The sequence below is a fragment of the Hippopotamus amphibius genome, chromosome 5 (genome assembly GCF_030028045.1).
Source record: "Hippopotamus amphibius kiboko isolate mHipAmp2 chromosome 5, mHipAmp2.hap2, whole genome shotgun sequence".
Lineage (NCBI taxonomy): Eukaryota > Metazoa > Chordata > Mammalia > Artiodactyla > Hippopotamidae > Hippopotamus > Hippopotamus amphibius.
Window position 1 is genome coordinate 50,240,726 of NC_080190.1, and position 21,832 is coordinate 50,262,557.

Here is a 21,832-nt window from a genome sequence, read left to right on the forward strand (position 1 = left end):
AAAATTGGTCTTTGGTAACTTCTACAAGCTATTTCAGAGGAACGATTAGACGGCAGCGAGTCAACTAGAAATTTGGAGATAAGGAAATGGAGACGATGTATACTGACAACTCATTCAAGAAACTTGACTCTGAAGAAGAGAATAAAAGAGATGGGAGTAGGACCATGCAATACAAGAGGAAGGATACAACCCAAGTGTGTTGCTAGGCTGAGGGCAGCCTGGCAGTAGATGGGAGAAGGTTGAAAAGCATAGGGAAGAGGAAGGTCCCTGATGGCACAGGTTCCACAGGATAAGAGAAGAGAGCACAGAATCTGCAGCCCGTGTAGAGGCTGACCTGAGCCATGAGGAAGGGAAAAGCTCCTCATGCTCGGAAGCTGGATGGAAGGACTTGAGGATGGGTGAGGCTGTGGATGAGTGTGTGAGTGGAACACTGGCGAGTGAGGTGCTTCATGCCTGACGGCTTCCAGTTCCAGGGTGGAGTAGAGGGAAAGGTGGCTCTGCTTCCCCTGAGTGCTAAGCAGGGGTGAAGGCTTGGAATAGTAGATTAGGGGGATGGGAGAGGGACCTGACCAGGGACCTAACCTGATGGATTATATAGAAGTGTTGATAGTCCAAATATTTGTCATCCCTTGGTCTGTTCTCTTAACATCACATCCAGTCAACTAATTTGCACATAGCACTTCACAGCTGACAAAGGAGTTTTCATATGCATTATCACATTTAATATTTAGCCACGGACAAATCTGTATTATGATTATTCCCATTTTACAGAAGAGGAAACTGAGGACAAGTGAGGATAAGTGACTCCAACAATACAGGAGTTGGCAGCACCGGAAAATGACTTCTTGGACTCTGCCATCACATGTCTCTCCCATGCGGTTTCCATGCTGTGTGTTGCACAGTGCTAAGCAAACATTACTTTGCTATTGCCTTTTGAGACCTTTCATCCCCAGAAAGTTGTCACACTCAGGATGCGGAGACAAGGGAAGGGCAGTCCAAAGGCAGAGGCCCATCTGCCTGGGCAGCAGTGAATATGGCCCACTGATGGGGGACAAATTCAGAGCAGAGCTCTGCATTGCTTATTGGAGCAAAATAGCCTTTGCTTAGCAACTGCCTGTGTATTAAAGAGTTTGAGGACTTTTGAAGTAGAACCAAGGGCCTCAGAAGGCCATTTGGCGATTTGAGAGGGAAAGCGTATCTGGTTTAAAGAGCCTCTGCCTTGCTGTACCAGTGCCTCCTTAGGGAAGGGTTTGGCTACAGGATACAGATCAGACCTTGGAATGGGTAACAAGGCATAGCCTACCTGGAGGGTCACCTTTAAGTGAGCTGACCTCAGCTTTGTGGTGCCCACCTTTGCCAGGGGCATCCCTGGGGCTGGCCAACTGCTGGTGACCCTCCTGCCCAAGCTTTCCCACAGGAAGCGCCTGCTGTCACTGATGACAGTCATTACATTGTTTGTTTAAAGCATCATTAGTCCTGTAATCACAGCTGTGTGGCCTAGCCAGAAAGAAGAAAGACCAATATCTAAATACAGCCTCTCGCATCCTGCTTGGAAACTCAGTACCAAGATTACAGTTGCAGGTCCTGGCGACTCCAGCCAAGCAAGGCACGTGTCAGGTCCAGGACTAAACTCAGCAGTGAGAGATGCTACTGGATCTACCACGTGCTGACATATCTGCATGTCATTTTAATCCTTTGACTCACCATTTCCACTGCTGGTCACTTACTCTAAGGAAACCATACCATATATGCACAAATATTCACTGGACAACATTTTGCACCATCCTATTTATAGGAGCACAAAATGAAACAGTGTAAATATCAATGGAGGGTTGGTTCATCCTTACCGTAGAGCATTATGCCGTCACCACAAACTATGTTCAGGAAGGGCCACACTAGCCCATGCAGCACCTTCATGTCCCCTTTGGGCAGTTGTCATCCTGGACCTGAATGGATAACTTGAATAGTGGGACAAAGGCTGGATTTCAGCTTCCTTTTGCCACTCTGGCCAGATGCCCTTGTGTACAACCTACACAACCATTCACTGCAGCCCTGGTGTCAAAAAAGATTTGGTGATATGGAACCAGGTTTTTGATATATTGAGATTTTTAAAAGGAGGTCACAAAGCAATATGCTAACAATAGCAACAATGAAATGTGTAGAGATTTGCATGGAAAAGAAAATACAGGGTGCTGGTCATTAGTGCTGTTTACCAAAAATTTCCAGTTCTCTCGTCCGGCAGATACATGGCATGATTACCTTTCCTGCCACCGCTGAGCCAGGTGAGGCCAGGAAGAGGTGTGCCGAAACTTCAAGGGCTCAAGCTTAATTTGCTAAGCTCTATTTTAACTGCCATAGCAGAGCTCAGAGTTCTAGACGATGACTGCTCTATGAGCTGGTATCACTGGGTGAGGTTAAGGCACAGAAGACTCCCAACCAACTCACAATGCACGTGTAGCACACATGAGAAATAAACCTTTGCTATTTCAGGGCAATTAGTTTTGGGGGTGTTTGTAACTGCACCATAACTTTTCCTGAATAATGGACACACCAAAAATGTTAGAAAGGGTTATAGTGGAATTGCATTAAAACACATAAAATTCATTTGGATTCATATTTGCGATCAGTGCAAAAAGATCAAGAGAGCTAAGTGAAAGCAAGTGTGAGATCAATTAAGTACTATGATCAGAAAGCTCGAACAATTCGAGCAACAAGATAAACAGGCTTAATGGATTATAGCCCAAATTATAAAATAAGTATGGATGAGTCCCTACTGATATAAATCAAAGAGTGAATAAATTAATTAATGGGGGAAAGAGACAAACCTTCCTTACAGAAGAATTCTGAAAAATGTATATAGATATTTCCCTTGTCAGAAGGCAGAGCTTAATTGCTCTCTCTGTCTTAAGGATGGGCTGGACTTAATAACTTGTTTCCAAAGAATCGAGTAAGGAAAGGGAAAAATGGTAACTTTACAGTGGAGGAATCTGGCAGACACCGCCATGACCATGTGATGAAAGCTGACATCACCAGTGATGATGTTACGTGGGTGTCGTGCACCCCTGACCTGATACAGTATAACAAGAAGGGCACCTCTCCTCTGTGATCTTCCTTCCAAAAATTCATAACCCCAGGATAATTATGAGAAAAATATTTAACAGACTCAAATTGAAGTACATCCTATGAAATATGTGACCAGTACTCCTCCAAACTGTCAAGGTCATGAAAACAAGGAAAGTCTGAGAAATTGTCTAAGTCCAGAGGAGACTAAGAGACATGATAACTAAATGTAATGTGGTACCCTGGACTGCATCCTGGATTGGTGGGAAAACTAGTGAAAGCAAAATATGACTGGAGATTAGTTACTAGTAACGTACCAACGTCAGCTTTGATGAATGTACTGTGGTAATGCATCATGTTAACAACAGGGGAAACTGGGTAAGGGGCATGGGGAAGTACTGAATATGAGTATCAAAAGGACATGAAAAGTATTCCAAAATAAAAAGTGTATTAAAAATACTATGGAATTCTCACAACCCTTTCACCTCAGTCCCATGATGAAACTGAGCTGGAAGAGATGAGTCTGCTTTCTCAATTGGACACGGTTCCACATTTCTCTTGGGTGTAAACAACTCATTGTACTAAGTGTAATTCTCATGTTTGAAGACAAATAATTTTTGGTAATCTTGTTCCCTCCAGATTGCATAAGCCAATCACTTCATTGAACACTTTAAGAGAGAAACAGTAATTCGTTCCCCAAATGGTGGAAGAGCTGCCTGGTGGATGTATAGAAGAATGGTACAGAATTCACAAAACCACAAATAGTATTGTTCTCTATGAATAATTTAAGGGAATTTTAACAGTATCATTGCCAACCTGATTTTCATTTTATTAATAGATTTTAAAACTTAACTCCATAAAACATGACTCCACTGTAGGCAGTTTTATTTATACTTTTTTAAGGTTTCTAAATATACACTAATAATTCCATAAAGGAAAAGCAATAACTATGCTGTTTGATTTTAGTGTCAAATCCAGGTTTCTCTGGCCAAAGAGACAAGTGACAAGTTCAAGTTAAACTCGGGCAATCTCCCATTCATCCAGGGAAGAGTGAACTGGAGATGTGGAAGAGATTTCCTCCACCACAGATCCCACGTTCTCATTGGCCACACTGGTCACTCACTGGCTGCCTCTCCTCCACTGGTGCAGGCTGAGAGGATGAAGGATTGGATTCACAGCGCCACGTAGCTAGGGGGCAGTGAGCAACCAAGGAAGCCATGTCTGCGTGAGTCGTGATCCTGTAACCAGTAACTATCCTGAATACTCTCCTCTTTCCCAGCATGCCTCCTCAGGGCCCCACGGCAGAACATAAACCCAGCAGAGGCAGCACTCCACATTACAGTGGCTGCATTCCCCATCTGAAACCCCACTAGAATAAGATCCTCAAGGATACTGTCCATGTCTGTCCCCAAGGGTCTGGCAAATGAAGACAATGACAGATGAAAGTCTGATAGACTGAAATGAAGCTCATAGACTTTGTCACTCCTCTGAGCCCAATTCTCTGCAGCTGGTCACTTCCTGCGCAGAGTAAAACACTTCTCACGGGCAGGATTAATGAAACCCAGCAGGGCCAGGTGACAAGACTTCCGGGTCTGCAAAGAACAAGCTTCAGGAGCTGGGCAGCTCTGGCCCTCCCTCCCACTGCCACGTTTAAACCCATCTGAAATTCAATATTTTCCTGGTTGTGAAACAGTCAATAAACAGATTACCTGGGCAATTTTTCTGTTTTGCCTTCTCTACGTAAGGCTGATGTATCTGCCTTCAAATATAAGTTCTTATTGGAGACCTGGTTTTATTTGGGGGATAGAAGCAGTTAATGAAAAAACAATGAAATGCTTTCCCTGTTTGTTGGTAAATCCTGTGTAATACCATCATGTGCACCCGTAAAATGTGAGCAGTTGGTTATGAAGAAGGTAAACAGGAACCAAGGGACAGAACAGCCTGGGTCTGCATCAAGCTGTAGTCAAGTTGTCTTTGGAGGATATCTATTTGGACGACTCAGGCCAGGAGACGCTCTTTTCTCCAAGTGCCCAGATAATTGCACTTTTCTCTACTATGGAGACATAGCCCCTGGATTCTTAATAAATGTCAAGCAATACCAGAGTAATAATCATATTTCCGGCAATAATGACAAACAACGGGCGCTTGGAGTGGGTGAAGAGGGACCAGATCACCACAGTGCAATTCATCTCTTGTTAAATTCACTCACATATTAATTTCTAAGATGAACGGTGGTTTCTAATTTGTCTTTTTTGAACTGTGATGTTTTTATTAAATTCAATCGTCATGAGTACATGGAGACGGACTACTTAAAAAAAAAAAAGAAAAGAAAAAGAAACACTCCCATGTAGCGAAAAACAAAAGCTTTGGAACTGCAGGTACCAGCCCTTCAAACGAACGCCACCTTCCCTCCTCTTTGTCTCCTTCTTGGGCATCAGAGCCTCTGTGAGACTCAGACAGATGGGAAGCATCACCACGCTAACCCTTCCTGAACTCAGGCACGTCTCCCCAAGTTTCTGTCATCCTTGTCCTCAGAGGGGAGGCTCGTGGAGACTCAAACCTCCTCAGACAGGAGCAGAAGGTTAGAAGTTACAAGAAGGGGTCTGGATGCGAGATAAATGTGAGGATCTACCCTGGGGGACTGCAACCTATGGGGACATTTCCCCCTGAACACGTATTGAGACTTGAGGTTGCTGTTATCAACTGACTCGTGTTCCCCCAAATTCATATGTTGAAGCCCTGACTCCAAGTACATGAGGGCGTGACTATTTTAAAGACAGGGCCTTTAAAAAATGTAATTAAACTAAATAAGGCTGTTAGAGTGGGCCCTAATGTAATCTAGTCAGTGTTCTCATAGGAAGAGGAAGAGATCCTAGGGATGCTCTCGGGGAGGAGATGGCCATTTACAAGCCAAGGAGTAAGGCCTCAGGAGAAACCAAACCTGCAGACACCTTGACCTTGGATTTCCAGCTTCCAGAACTGTGAGAAAATAAATGTCTGTTGGTGAAACCCTTAGTCTGTGGTACTTTGCTAAGGCATCCCTGGCAAACTAATTCAGCTTCCTTGACTCCAAATAATACCTAGCACACAGACAGCCTGGACATTGCAACTGGCATTTCAAATTGAGCTAAAAAATGGGGGGCTGGAACTTATGGGGAGCAAGGCTGTAAGCTAAGGAGGGAGACAGAGCCACTTTGGCCAGGAGCAGCCTGTTGCTGCCCACATCTGGAGCAGAACCCTTGGCCTGAGCTCTCCAGACACCACTGGGTGCAATCTGGGCCCACACCAGGATCTTCTGGACAGCAACCCTGACCACACACACCCTGGTGCTCTGGGATGCTGCACACAGCGGCTCACCTCGGCCCTCCTGGGGGTCACACAGGGACTTGTCGGTAAGTGCCCACTGTTGGGCTGCATGTGACTCACAGTTAACATAATCGACACCAGCCCTCCCCTCTCCCCTAGGCTTGCCCCTCATAGATATGGTCATTGTGAGTGAAAAATAGAAAACTGTGGCCACACGGGGCCATGGCCAGGCTGGAAAGGGCTTTCAGAAGAGACAGTGTTTTTAAAGTATAGGAGAAGAAATTGGTCTGATGGGAGGGGGAGGCTCTTCCAAGCAGATGGGACCACATTTGCCCAAGGGTAAAGACGGAAGAAGACGGGGTGCATTACAATAAAATATGGAAGTGGGCCAGGTTGGAACAAGCACTGCAAGATTGTCATAGGAGAGAAACTTAGAAAAACAGTGAGGGTCAGGCTTCCTGCCCTGTGGTTGTGGGTTCGAGTCCTCTTCTGGACAGTGTAGGAACAAATGATGGCTTTTAATCAGGGATGTGACATGATCAGACCTGATCTTTAAAAACTCACAATGGGGGTGGCGTGAAGGTGTGATGGGGCAGAGTAAGCTGCTGGGAGGGACCACCTGCTTTGTTATCCCTACGTCCCTGTTGTCAAGCATTTCTGCTCCTTGGCAGAAGCATAACTGATGGGTGAGGAATATATTTATGAACTATCTTGCCTACCACTCCACAGTGGCAGTCAGAAAGCTCAAGTATGGTGTAGAGGTTTCACTATAAGTCTTTATGGATTACCTATTTATGATCCTAATTCCCCAGGAACTTACTTTCTTCTTTTAATTTTATTTTTCCTGATCTCATTTCTTTGTTTGCATGCATCTCATCTAGATGCCATAAGTCCTCTTGGGGATTGAGTCAGAATATAAATAAATACATGGGATTAACATAAACTGGATCTGATACTCCAGTAACATAAAGGCAGCAGCTGACCCCCAAAGCAGATGGTCACAGCTGTCCCTTTGCACCTGGAAGGGCCCCTCCCTCACCACCAATCTTCCTTCACAGCCTTCCTCCTCCAAGTCTCAGCTCAAGCTCAGCTTGTTAACACTGTCATTATTTTACTCACCTAGAAGATGTGTCTTGCAGGTCAGGGACTGTGCCTTTTCTGTCAGTATCCCCTGGCCTTAAATCAAGGGCCTGGGATATGGTAGAAAATCGATGGGTGTGCATGGAATGTTGAAGGAGGCAATGTCCAGAGCAGAACTGGGTGTTTAGTAGATGAGCGAAAGATGGTGGTGGAGATACATATGCAGATGGAGTCACAGACTTAGACGTATTTTCTGTTGCCCTAGAGAACTGGCCTCTGCCGCGGTCCTCCTGAACCACTCCCACGTTTCATCTCTGCACTCCACTTATATGGATTTCCCTCTGTTCTCAAATATATGAACTCACTCCCATTGCTGAGCCCTGGCACTAACTGAGTCCTTTTCAGGAGTTTCTATTCCCCAGGTGTCAAGCAGCTACTCTTTCCTCTCAGTTTTATTACCACTTCCAACCTATAGCAATCACGAGTCAGTCTCCAGCATATCCTCTAGTGCCTTCAGATTACACCACACTAGCTAATATTTTCTCCCCAATTTCCCTTTTGCTTACAGTCTATTTCCCCAAACTGAGAGCAGACGCCTCATCTGTCCCCCCGCCCATACACCAGATCCTGGACGTAGAAGTCCATGAGTTAGGAACCGTTTGCAAGAATCGATCCGACACTCAAGGCTCAGCTACTCCTTCTATCACTCCTAATTGTACTAGTAGACACACTAGCACCCAAGGACCCCTGCGTGGCTTCCCAGGCCCCCAGGCCTGGACTGCCACGCTCTCTTTGGCTGTCTCCCCTCTCTCCTCCACATTCAGGCCCTCCTCCCTCCTGTGCCAGGCCTAGAGCCAAGTTTGTACCAACCCCCATTGATGACAGCAGAGAGAAGAAAATTTCAGAACTTCCTGTTCTGAGACTTTGAAAGACTTTTTTAATTAACCAAAATGGTTTCTCATAATAGATGGGTCCCAGGGCGACAACGCGGCTGTAACTCACGCGGCAGGCGCCTGGCGGCAGATCTGGGAGTGGGGGCCTAGCGGCTGTGAATGGCAGCAGTGCCTCGGGAGGGCCCAGACTTACTCTCCACTCCACGACCATCTGCTGTTTTATCATTTAGATAGTTTGGGACATTTCTGTCTTGTGAACTCTAAGGCATTTTTGCATCGATAAATATGTTTAAGTTTTAAATATTCAAATTTAGAGAAATAATCAAAAATGTGTTTTCCCCAACCATAAGTCATAATTTTTAAAAGTTGAAAGCCTTTCCTGGACTGATGATACCTCACCCCAATCACAACATTAGTTTTTGGAATGCAGGTATACCTCACATTAGGAAATCTGATCTATAAAAACCTGAACCTCAAAATAGATTCCCTGTGTATAATTAGCCTTCAGAGTAAAGGACTACATTCAGTTTCCGAAAGGATTCAACCTAGGATTTCTTTCAGTCACCAAGTTCCTAAACTAATTTAATTTACAAAATATTGACCTATATACATTTTTTTTCAGAAACCCATCTACTGTGATTCTTTTTAGTTACAATATAATCTGGCTAAAGAGATAAACAACCAAACTACCAGGATTCTTTAAATGTAAGGTCATGTGTTATTCATCTCTATATTCTTAGTAAGCACTGCTATGTCTTCAATAAATTCATATGTTGTTGCATGGCATATGATGAAGTATTTATGTACATTAAAATACCGTGGGTTGAGCTACAGACTTGGACCTGGAGTTGCTTTGAAATATTCCTCAGTGACAGCCATCATATTCAGTATATAAACACAGTTAGCCTGCTTTTGTAATAAAATAAAATACTATAGAAGAGAAAGGAAAGAAAAATCAATAACTAGCTAGCAGAAGGAAGTGAGAAGATCTAGTTAGACTTTCTAACCTTTTCAGACTAGATGTTACTGTTCGGGTAGAAGTCTTTGGAGAAGAAACTGAACATTCATCCCTAAGGACTTTTCAAAACATGATTTAGATTCTATGTGCCTTTCAGTGGGCAGTAGTCGTGACCTTATGTTGAGAATATTCCATTGACTCATGGAACGTGCATAACCTCAGTGTCTGCTCTCTTGAAGAGGTTTCAAGCTATCAAAAGCAAAACAACTTTAACCCCATTTCTTGTGAGGCTGAATGACCAAAAGTGCACTGAAAGAGGTGGCTCTGAGCCACTCTGAGGTGGCAGAGCACGTGACGGCACCTGTGCTTTTGTGGAGCACTGTGATGGAACTATCCCTTAGCACCAGTTATGGTGATGAGCGGGAGGCAGGACCACAGGCCTGCCATGGGATGAGGTGAGTTACTGTTGGTATTAAATATTCGTTTACTGTGTGGACTTTGCATCCTTAGTAAGTCATGATACAGTGGACTATGTTAAGTTTTAAGAGTAAACAGTTGACATATATACAATGGAATATTGCTCAGCCATAAAAAAAAACGAAATAATGCCATTTGCAGCAACATGGATGGACCTAGAGATTGTCATACTGAGTGCAGCCAGACATAGAAAGACAAATATCATATGATATCTCTTAGATGTGGAATCTAAAAAAATGGTACAAATGAACAGATTTACAAAATAGAAATAGAATCACAGATGTAGAAAACAAACTTATGGTTACCAAGGGGGAAAGCAGGGGTAGGGATAAACTGGGAGATTGGGACTGACACATACACACTACTATATATAAAATAAACAATCAGCAAGGACCTACTGTATAGCACAGGGAACCCTACTCAATACTCTGTAATGACCTACATGGGAAGAGAATCTAAAAAAGAGTGGGTATATGTATATGTATAACTGATTCACTTTGCTATAGACCTGAAAGTGATACAACATTGTAAATCAACTATACTCCAATAAAAATTTTAAAAAAAGAGTAAACAGTTGAGAAGAAAATTCTGGTAGAGAAATTCTATGTGGTAGTTGAGGTAGGTACTCGCTGCACATTAGGAGGGGGTCATTGTCACACAATTTTAGCAGAAGGATCCCCTGGTCAGCTCAGGGTCTCTCCTAGCTTAGCCACTGTCCTTTGCGTGAATTAGGAAAAGGAGCCCCCTCTGGCCAGATGGTGCCCTTCTCCCAGGTCAATGCAGACCACACCAGAGCTCATAGCTTGCCAGCAGAGCTTGGACAAAAGTCAGGGTCCACCCCAAAACTGCCCATCTCTACGTGGAGCCCAGGTGCTGTGAAGGTGAGTTTCTCGGCACGGTAGCGCTGTTCACCACAGTCTAGCTGGCCTCAAGCCACCACCAGTCACTGTGCAATGCTGTCTGCCCCCACCCACCCCAGGACACCAGCCTCTGTCTGCTTGAACTGTGGGGATGTCTACACCCACAGTGATGGTAGGCAGTGGTTTTGCAGGCTCTACTCATGGCCAAGCCCTGACATTGATCCTCTCAAGAGGACAAAGACAGTCTCTCTTAGACCACTGTATTTCTCAATGCATTTATCTGTCCCCACATAACTGAGGAGCCTGGATCCGGCACCACCTACATCCATCCCTGAAAAAAATCATCCAAGAAGTGATGGAAGAGGTTCAAAATTGTGAGCAGAATCTTTTCTTCCTCACTGAACAGGTAACGTCAGCTAGATGCTCCAACGGCCCAGTGTCTTCGTGGGAGAAGACGGTGGAGGTGGCATCACGAGCGCTATCACGCGGTACACTGTAAGCTTTAGTAAAGGATGGACATTTCAGGGTTCCATCAGGATTGCCTGAAGAAGGAAAACTTTGGGGCTTTGGGCATGGTGGCTTCTGTCTTGGGAGCCTCTTTTCCAGCAAATGTCAAGAGACTGTGATGTTTCAGGAAGGGTCCTAATCCGATGAAGTTACTGTATCTAGCACTCCAACAGGCCCGTTCTAGTTATAATACTTCATCAGAAACCAGGGGGCTGCCCTAGGAAAGTAGAAAAATGTGAACCTGCAACCAAGGACGGCTGGACCACAAGTCTGATCTGGGCGGCTTCCCTCTTCCCTGTGTGTGTAGGGGCACCTGCCCTGAGCAAGTCATCCCCTGAGCCTAACCTGATGGAAAAAATACACTGAAATATTTGACCAAAAATGCCTCTAAAGGGCAAGCTCAGCTATAGAATTTAAGTTACAGAAAGTTTTCAGAAAAAAAAATCAGTTGTGATATTGTTAAACACAAAGGACACAAACACAAACACGTGTACTAAATAAAATAATCAAATAAGCACCAAAGCACAGCAGCAAAAATATCAACGAAACACTGTCACAGAGCACTGCAACCTCGCAATCACTCAAACACTGAACAACAAAGGGCAACTTCAATACATTAATAGCAAAATGTCTGCTTTACTGAAGAAAAAAACAAAAACTATCTTGCTCTAAGCAGTTTTGAAATGAATATCTGATTCAAAACTTCCCCTGTGCATATAATTGCATGCTAATTTACATTTTAATTACTTCCTAAGAAATCAAAAGCATTTGTTGACAGTAGAACATAATGTCAACTTCATGGTGCACTGTTGGTGGATGCTTAATGAACTTAATTAGATAATTAGTGATGTTAATTATGCTTCTATTATGAAGATAAAGCTGTCTCACAAATGATGCACTTGGTAAAGAAACATCATTAAAGGTATCAGTGTTTGCTTTGTTCATTTACTTCTATTTTTCAAACTCCTGTAACAAGAACTTGTTATGTTTAACAAGGACTAGCAATGTTTAAGACTCTCTTACAATGGAAAAAGAAAAGCTACTGTTTCCATCAGCCTGATATTGTCCTTCCCCCTCAATCTGTATATTAACATTGTGTAGGTGACGGGGCTGCTATTTCAAATCCCCTGCTGTGGGACCTCCAGTCCGTGGTCAATTGTGGTATGGAGTTTCTGGTTCAAACCATGTCCTTCCTTTAGGCTTTAACATAAATTGTTTTAAGAATGGTGTGTGTGTGTGTGTGTGTGTGTGTGTGTGTGTGTGTGTGTGTAAAGAAAAGAGATAATGACAGGGAGTGTCCTGGCTGAGTGCCCAGAACAGCAGAAGAAAACCTAGAGGCCTAATTCACACACAAACACACACACACACACACACACGCACGCACACTGCCCTGGCCTGGCTGCATTTCCATGACCCTACAGTGCTGTGTTCCCACCTCCATCACCAGGATGCTCTGCTGCCCCAGGAAGCTCCATTCTGCATATGGTGTTGGAACAAGCTGCCCGCATGACCAAGGGCTATGATACCTAATGTACAGACTTTACTTTCAGATGAAGTGAAGAAGGAAACTCCAGGGGTTTAAGAAATAAGATACTGGACTTCGCCATTTTTCTCTTGCCCCTGCATACCACCCCAACCAGGGCATAATGGAAGTCTCTTCTGGAAGTAATCCTAGTCCAGACATACCATGAACAGCTCTAAGGCCGGGCTGGGGAGAGTGGCATTATTTTTAGGGTCAGCTATCTAGGGAAAAGCATCAGGAGAAAGTGTCATCGGCAGCCTCGCCCACCACAATTAAGAAAACCAAGATTCCGTGTAATAGAAGATCTCAGTAACAAAGCTCATGTCAGTAGAAGCGATTTACACTTTTCAAAGTCTTTTTTTAAAATTATACTTTCATTCGTTTCTGAGTGGTTTTATTCCTCTAACAGAGAGTCCCATTTAATTACTAGTTCACAAGACTTTCCCCCACATCGAGCACTACTGGGCTGTCCAACAACACAGCACTGTGAGGTTTCATAAACTCCATGTTTGAGCTTTTCTGAATCACTCTTCTCTTCTCCATGGTTTCCAATGGTTTGTCCCTCCACCCCACTCCTCCTTGATTTGCTGACATAGGCTGTCTTTCTGCCCTCCTGCCCCACCAGCGAGGATGTATTAATTATTAAGATCTCACCAGTCTCTAGTCTCCTCACCTCTTCAATTTTGGACGTCCTCACGCTTCATCTTCCCCCAAATTTCGGCTACCTGCTTCCAAACGTCTCTCTTAAAGGCACATTCGTCTCCTGGGAAAGTCCTTTTTCTCTTGCCCATGAATATCATGTTGAATTTACAAGTTTAAGTAAAAATAGTCCTTGTGACAACCTTCCAAATTTCAGATTTTTTAAATTTCCTACACCTTCTTAAAGATTTTTGACTATAACTCTCTTACAGTAGAACGTCTCAGGGAATTCTAACTCCTATTTTCACAGTTGCTTTTTGACTCCCTTCGCTGGTCTGCTCACTTCCACCACTTACTTTCCCTTCATTTCAAAGGCCATTATTTTCTATTTTCAAAAATCTCTTCTTAGTTCTGGGGTGCAGCTGACTCATGAGCCTTTTTCCCAGGTGAGTGAAATCTGAGGCTTCCACCTCAAGGACTATTCACCCCTGGACGTGGAGATGCCAAAACACTAAACTGGAAAGTACTGTGTCCCATCAGACCTCAACCCCCTTTCCGAAACAGGGGAGTGGGATTCTTGGCAGCCACAGGGAAGCCTTTAGAGGACTTCATGGGGCCTTGGAGAAAATGTTTAGTGCTTTCGTGTCCTTGCCAGGGCAGACATAAGATTCTTGCAAAAAATTGTCTTTGGTACTTTAGCAACTGCAGTGTGCCACCCTCTAGCTTTTGGTGCCTTCTCATCCCCTTCTGTTAATTCCCATATGGCCCCAGCTTCCCTACATGGGCCATGTCAACATTCTAACACATGGCTTTGATGACAGCAACTGGAACTTGCTCAGCTATCTCTAAAAGCCATGGAAACGCGGCAGATACAGAGCCTGGCCCTGCTCTACCAGCTCTTGCTCCTCTGTAAACCCTCTAAGTTTGCTCAGGTGAGGCACACATGGCCCCTGCATGGACAGCTGTCCACAGAGGTACAGTTAATCCCAGGAGGAAGGCGGGGTGATATCCAGTTCATGCTTTATAGAAAAGGACATGGGTCAGGTGGCTGTGCCCCCCTCCCCCGAGGGGCTCCCACCTCCTTACAGGGTAGGGGATAGAAGTGGTCCTGTACTCTCGACGTCTGCCCTCTGGTCCCCGGCTTCTTCCACCCCATTCTCTGAAGAGCCAAAGAGAACCATCTGAATCACACACCTCCCACACCTCCTACACGTGGGCACACTCATATCTTGTGGCCTGATTTAAGAGGCCTGGAGCCAGAGCCTCTATCTTCAGTGGCCCTCTTTTTTTTTTTTTTTTCTCACTCCAGCCTTGGTTAAACAATTTCCCTTGTGTGTTATTTGGTCTCCACTGCTCCGACCACTGCCTCTGCAGCCTCCATCATCTCCCACCTGAATGATGCAACAGCCTACAGTTTGTCCCCTCCCTCAAGGGCCCAAAACCCCAGTTGAACCTGTATAAACAGAAACGTGCTATTCCCCTGCTTAACTCCCACCTATGAGCCCCAGTGCCCTGTAACCTGCCTCCATGACCATCCTGTCACCTGCAGCCAGCTTGACCATCCCCCTGCCCACAGGCTTCACACCCACTCATCCTCATGGCCCCTTCTCACCTGACCTCCAGCTCCTGTGTCCTGTGTGCCCATTTTCTGTTTGCTGATGCTTTTAAAAACTACAGAAGATGACACACTTTATGTTTTGGAATAATTGTGGAACCACAGAAAAGTAATAAAGATAGTACACAGAATTCCTGTCAATCCCTCACCTGGTTTCCCATAATGTTAACATCATACATTGCCAAGATGTGTCTGCTAAAACTAGGAAGCCAACATTGGTTGTTGATGTTTTGTCAACTTATTTTTAAACAAGAGAGTCTGAAGCTGAGTAGGTGAGCAAAGCCATTCCCACTGCTATAAAGAGGGATGGCTGGCCAGAGTGTGCCCTCTGTATCCCTCCAAGCTTAGGGGGGCATGATGAAGTGGCTTCCTGAGTTGGCCTTTGGTGACCTCAAAGGAGCCCAAGGTCCCAACCTCTATCCCACAGGCTGATACCTGTAGCCTTCACCCTGGTAGAGACAATGACTTCACACTTTGGGTCAGGGGAGGAAAACAAAGAAATAACATCTATCATATCAGCCTTGCCTCAAAGTTCAGCTCACCTGCCAAGAAGAAAACATTTTCTACTGAAAATGAAGATAGGTAAAAAGAATTAGGAGTCGTACATCGTGTGTCTCACTCCGAAGAACAATTTATCAGTGCTATAGAGCTGTCAGCAGCTGACATGATAAGGAATAACACCAAATGAATAATGTTTCCTCCAAAACCAACTCCTTTAATTACAAGCCTCTTCTTTCCAGAAGAGAGACAGAAGATGCAGAAACACCAATTTCATGCATTTGTGCCTGAATAATGTCTCCATGCTGCTTTTTCCAGATGGCGACCTTCTCACTGGAGGGACTAATGATATGGGCATATTTAGGGAAAAAACCAATAACGGAGTCTTTAACCTTCAACAACAAAAAGCGTGTTGCACAAAATGTTCCTTGGGATACATTAGGAAATATCAATTACATTGCTCACTGAGGTGTAATCAGCTGTAATAATCAAAATTAATTTTTAAAAATAATTAAACAGACCCCAGGGCAAATAGTTGATGCTCTTATCCTATGACATCACAGTGTACATATGTACCTGAGAAGTTGTGCCTTCTGTTAGCAACAAAGGCATCTCGCGCGGATGAGTGATGGATGCAAGCTCTGAAGCCTGGTGAGTTTCATCCCACAGAAAGGAGGGGGAGCTCCTTGCAGCTCCCTACATATTCTTTAAGAACTTACTATGTACCAGGCACTGTGCCCAGCCCAGACTGAGTTACTGGTAGGAGATGCTGCTCAGCGAAGATGCAGTAAATTTTTAAAATAAAAGCATAGTCCACTTTGTTTCAAAAATTATTTGTCCTTTAAAATTCCACAAGACAGTATAAGCTGTAGAAAAGATACATAAATCAGACTGGAGGTAAAATGGGGCTCAACCAGGAAGGAAGAAGCCAGGGAGAGAGGTGTGTGCAAATACTTGTGTATGTGTACATTTGTTTTGCAGATATTTATCCCACTAAGCCTGTGCAGTTACACGAGTTGGGCCACACTTATCTCTCTGGCTTCCAAGTGCCCAAATGAAAGAGGAAAACATAACGCTGTCAGAAGTTCTGCTGTTTACGAGTTGCTGTGGAAAAGTACGGTCCTTCCTGGTGCTACCAGCTGAGGGAGACGTCCCCCGAGGCTGCCCGCTCCCCACTGCAGTCCAGCCACACTGGCCTTTGCTGCCCTAGAATCCCCAACACACTCTGGCCTCAGTGCCTTTGCCTGGTGGTCCTCCCTGCCTGACCACTCTTTCCTGTAGGGTCAGAAGGCTCCTATCCTTCCTTATTTCTCTGCTCTCACACGTCCTTACCAGAGATGGCTTCTGGCCACCTCCACATAAGCAGACCAGAGCCTCTCTCATCACCCTCTCCCGCTTACTCTGCTCTGGTCTTCCTTATTGCAATTAGCACCCCAACGTTTACAAACTTATTTATCTTTTTATTGCCTATCTTCACCTCCTAGAATGCAGTTTTCATGAAAGCAGAAAATGTCGGTTTTTCTCTCCTCTGTAACCTCAGTACTTAGAGCAGGGTACAGAATAAGTACTTAATAAAAATTTGTTGAATAAATGGATGGATGGATGAGAACTCAACTGATGTAGAAGACATCTTCAGCAGCTTGCCTTCACCAAAGACAGAGCCAACTTCAAATACTCTTTCTTCCAGCTCTTTCAATGTGGGCCAACAGCAAACTGTAACAAGCCATTTGTACACTACATGGCCCCAAACACCGCTGTCTACTCATGCTTCTTTCAGACGGGCTGTCTCTCAACAAATCTCCCTAGGACTTGAAAGCACTGAGCAGTGTCAGTGCCAGTGACCTGGTGGGGTGTGGGGGGTGGCACTGGCAAGACAGCATCAAGAGCCACAGGGGTTCCCATAAAATGCGTGTCCATGCCCAGCATCCCAGCCATCCCTTTCCCAGCTGTCCAGCCAGACGGACCTGACCTCCTGGGGACAATGCTAACTTGGTCAAGGAGTATAAGATCCAGGGAAGCCCAGGGAAGAGGGGCTGGACCCTTCCTGCCACAAATGGCACTGGTCAGCAGCAAGTGTCTGGGCACAAGTGGGGATGCTCCTGCTTCCAAGGCTTGGGACAGTTTTACCACGTGTGAGATGGTCTTCCCCTTGGCAGAGAGAGCTATAAGCTAAACTGGAATTTTGTAAACTGTCTTCTATTTCTAAAGTACTTGCACTTTCCAAGTGCTTCCACATAGTCTAGTGTAAACAGAGCACATTCCCAGCTCTACATTCAGGAATCGAGGCTCCACAGGTTATGGAGTTGCCTGAGTGTGTGCTAAGCAGTGCAGAGACTATGAATGAAGATGCTGTCTCTACTCTGCCACTTTCTGGCCGCAAAGCCCTTGACATTTTTTTAAAGATTCTATTTCACATCTATAAAATGGGACTAAAAATAGCTGTGTGATGTAGGTGGCACAAAATCTCAGTTATTCACTCACTCAGCCAGCCAGTGAGTCTGTGGACAGATACAATGAGCAGTGTCTCCACAAGCCCGTGCACCCTGGACACAGCCTGCCCGCAGCTCTGAGCACCAGGGGCCCACCAGCTAGTCAATGTCATTTCCTGTCTTCCCTTCTATCTTGGGCTTTCTCCATTTGTCCTGAAGCCTATTGTTCCTGAAGCTTGGAAAGAAGGAAGCCCCCCTTCCCCGGGCAGCCTGGGCACTTGCAGGCAGCCCTTCACTCCTCTCTTCTCCCAGCATCCGACGATGGTACCTCTCCCCATCAGGCACAGACCACAGTGGACAACAGACCCATGGTGACAGCAGGGCCCAGATTCTGAGCAGGTGGGATTTACAATGGCAGAGTTCAAATTGTGTAATGTGTCTGTCAACCACCTACCCCACTCCCTGGGGAGTCCCTTCCCACAGTCTCCCACAGTTATTTATCCCATTGTGGAGGTCAGGAGATAAAGACTTAGAGGAGTTAAGTGAATTGCCCAAGGTCTTTTGATCCTAAAGCCATGACTTTTGAATGACCACCTTCTGCCTCTGAAGATAAGTCAGTGACCCCAGCATTAGAATACATGACAGACTGTGTTTTCCAAGGAGAGCCTCAGCAATACTTCCAGTACTGTGTGCTCTTGCAGAACCTTGCCACTTCCCCACCAGGAGGCAGAGTCTGTTGCCCTCCCCATGAACCTGGGCAGAACTTTGTGCCTGTCTGGACCAAAAAGGACTGCAGCAGAGGTGAGGCTGCATGGCTTCCAACTGGGTCATGGAAGGCAATGTGGCCTCCACCTCTCCCTCTCTTTCTCTCTCTCTCCATTTTCCTCTCTCTCCTTCTACCTCCCTATGGAAATGTATCCCCTAAAACCCAATCACCAGATTATAAGGAAACTCAGGACACATGGAGAAGCCGTGTGTAGATGTTCCAGACAACAGCTAAGGTCTCAGACTAGAGCCAGCAGCAACCCCCAGATGTATGAGTAAGTGAACTTCCCAACGATCCAGCCGAGTCCCCAGACATCATGGAGTAGAGACAACCCCAACCCCTGCTCTGCTCCAGATCCCTGATCACAGCATCCCGATCACAAAAAAATCATTGTCGGTGTTACTGGGTTTTAGGATGGTTTGATATGCTGCTTTAGAGACATGGATTAGAAAACCCCAATGGCTCAGCCACACACAGTCAAGAGGGTCCACCACTACGTCTCCTGACAATGGCACCAACACTTCCGTCTCCCTTTGCCATGCCCACACACCCAGCTCCTGCTGGACTATGGGTTAGTGCTCTCTGAGTACAGCTGCCTCAAAATGAGAATGGGAACAAAGATTGGTCTGAGTTTTAATGCTATAAGGAACAGCTGCTCTTGGCACCCAAATGGAGCCCATATTCACCTCTGGGCTAACCTAAGTTAGCTAACCTAAGCCCTGACTCCCCTAGATGTAGCCTCACTGGGAAGCCACATGCCTCATCCCTAAATGCTCAGAAGAACACAGAATTAGGTCATATCCAGTGACAACAGAGAGAGCAGACATGACACATGGGGATTTGAAGAAAATGCCTGATGTTCTCTGAGGAAAAGAGGTCTGGGCTCACCTCTGCTTTGCACTCAGGATCCTTGGTCTGCCGCCCGGGCATCAGCCTCATGGCTGAGGACAAGCTTCCACTCCATGAAGTGACTTTGCTGTGGTGTCCGACACCTGAGCGACTGGCAAGCAACTTCTTTTCAGATGCTGGTGACAGAGAAGAAAAGGGGTGAAGTTAAGAGGGAAACACACTATTTCTGCAGCTGGCTTGGCTTTCAAAGGGCTAGCCAGGGGCACAAGCCCAATATGCCTGCCTCCAATAAGGGAAACACCCCAGGCTACAAGTTTGATCACTGTGAAATTTCTGATACTGAAAGACTTAAAACAAGTATATGAGCCATAACTTGCAAGTAATGACCTCTTTAAAAACAAACTTAAAACATTACTCCTGGACTTCCCTGGTGGTGCAGTGGTTATGAATCCGCCTGCCAATGCAGAGGACACGGGTGCAATCCTTGGTCCAGGAAGATCCCACATGTTGCAGAGCAACTAAGCCTGTGCACAACTACTGAGCCTGTGCTCTAGAGCCCGTGAGCCACAGCTACTGAAGCCCATGCACCTAGAGCCCATGCTCCGCAACAAGAGAAGCCACCACAATGAGAAGCCTGCACACCACAATGAAGAGTAGCCCCTGCTCGCTGCAGCTAGAGAAAGCATGCATGCAGCAACAGAGACCTAACACAGCCAAAAATTAAAAAATAAATAAATAAATTTAAAAATAAAAAATAAATTAAGAAATTTTTTAAAAAAATCATTCCTACAGCTGCTTTGGCTAATAGAGTGAAAATTTTGAGTCACTGATAGAATGCAAGGCATATTAATATCTTTGGGATGAAGGTTTTTACTTGGAACATGAAGAACCTGAGGCTCCAGGTCACTGCATGACTTGGCACAAGGTTTCAAACCTGGCAGATGAGTATCAGGGCAGGCAGGACCTAGAACCCTAAGTTCAAGAGCCCAGACTAGAGCCCGGACACAGTCACCCTTCCCTCTGAGAGATTACTAGACTCTGCTTGCTTGGTTGGCACCTCTGGCCTTCCTTTCACCCAAGATGCAAAGCAGCATTCATTCTTTGTGAGCAAAGATTCATGAGGTTTCAGTGATGTAAATCCCACCCACCAAAGGGGTGAGAGAGAAGGTCTGGTATAAAAGGCTCTGGGCCCTGAGGGGAACTCTGGGGGAGACTGACTTTATGAGACTCATAAGTTCCGTTCCCTGAAGCAAGTAGACAGAGACCTAGATAATGCTGCCAGGCCTTGAGCATTGTTTCCTCCCAGAGTGGGGTGACCTCCTCAATCTTCACTTCACTCTCTCCAGGTTTCACAGAAAGATCAATCTTGAAGGTATCCTCCAGCTCCTGCCGCCTCTGTGCCACAAGCTGCTGCCAGAGAGTCCTCACAGTCTTTTGGATGTTGTGTTGAACTAATGGAGAGAGTATACCACACAATCAGGACAGCCTCAGTGCTTCTCTCAGAAAAAGCCAGGAGATGGCATATTACAGTTGCTTTTATGTGCATCCTTCTTGAACATCACCCCAACTTTGCAAGCTCCAGCCAGATAGCAGTCAGTATGTAGAGCCACAGGAATGATAGCAATGCTACCAACATCCTTGTGAGCTGGCATCTCCCCCACCTCCACCACCAAGTCCTGCCTGCCTCACATGTCCAAAGCTGGGAAACATGATTGATGGGCTCAATGAGCCTCTTTCTCCCACCCCCAATTCCGTTAGATACCAAGCAGAGAGATACCTTGTGTAAGCTCTAGGTAACAAAGGAAGGAGCTTCCCCAAAACAGCTCCTTCCAACCTTGACTTTTATATTGACCCCTCAGGGGAATGGACACTGAAACCAAGACTGTGACCAGGGGCCCAGGAACCAAGCCAGTCCTCTCTCCTGGCACTGAATCATGCTTCCAACTACCTACGCACCTCAGTGCCCTGGATTTGCAGAGAGATGGACAGATCTACCAAGCCAGTTCTACCCGCTATAACCCATAAATACAATCCCGTGAATTGTGCCTAACTTCCCTCTGATCTTGAGTCACTAGGTCTCCCCTTTGGTACCAGCCTCTACAGTTTGTTTTTCTCACCCTAGAGGGATGAACATTGCTCAGTCCACTCTTCTAGTTAAATCCTAAAATGCAAATGCTCAAGTTGTAATTAACACTGCATCAGAGAAAACTCTAAACACACAAGATTTTTGAGCACTAGCTTTGGGCACCTATCTGACCAGAAAATAAGGGCCTTGTGCCTCCCACCCTCGTGCCTACCACCTGGCATCACAAGATATCACAAGATAAGTGACACAATCAGCAAACTAAAGTGGCGAAAGAAGGTCTGCTGAGG

General features: G+C 45.4%; 1 protein-coding gene across 1 annotated transcript in view; it reads right to left on the reverse strand.

Moving 5' to 3' along the window:
• Positions 1-21,832, reverse strand: part of WDFY4 (WDFY family member 4) — a 255,486-nt gene that overhangs the window by 117,130 nt on the left and 116,524 nt on the right. The window contains exons 37-38 of the mRNA XM_057734870.1: positions 20,725-20,910; positions 19,499-19,635 (exon numbers count right to left, since the gene is read on the reverse strand). Coding sequence (XP_057590853.1) covers positions 19,499-19,635; positions 20,725-20,910 — 323 coding nt within the window. The remainder of the gene's footprint in view (positions 1-19,498; positions 19,636-20,724; positions 20,911-21,832) is intronic.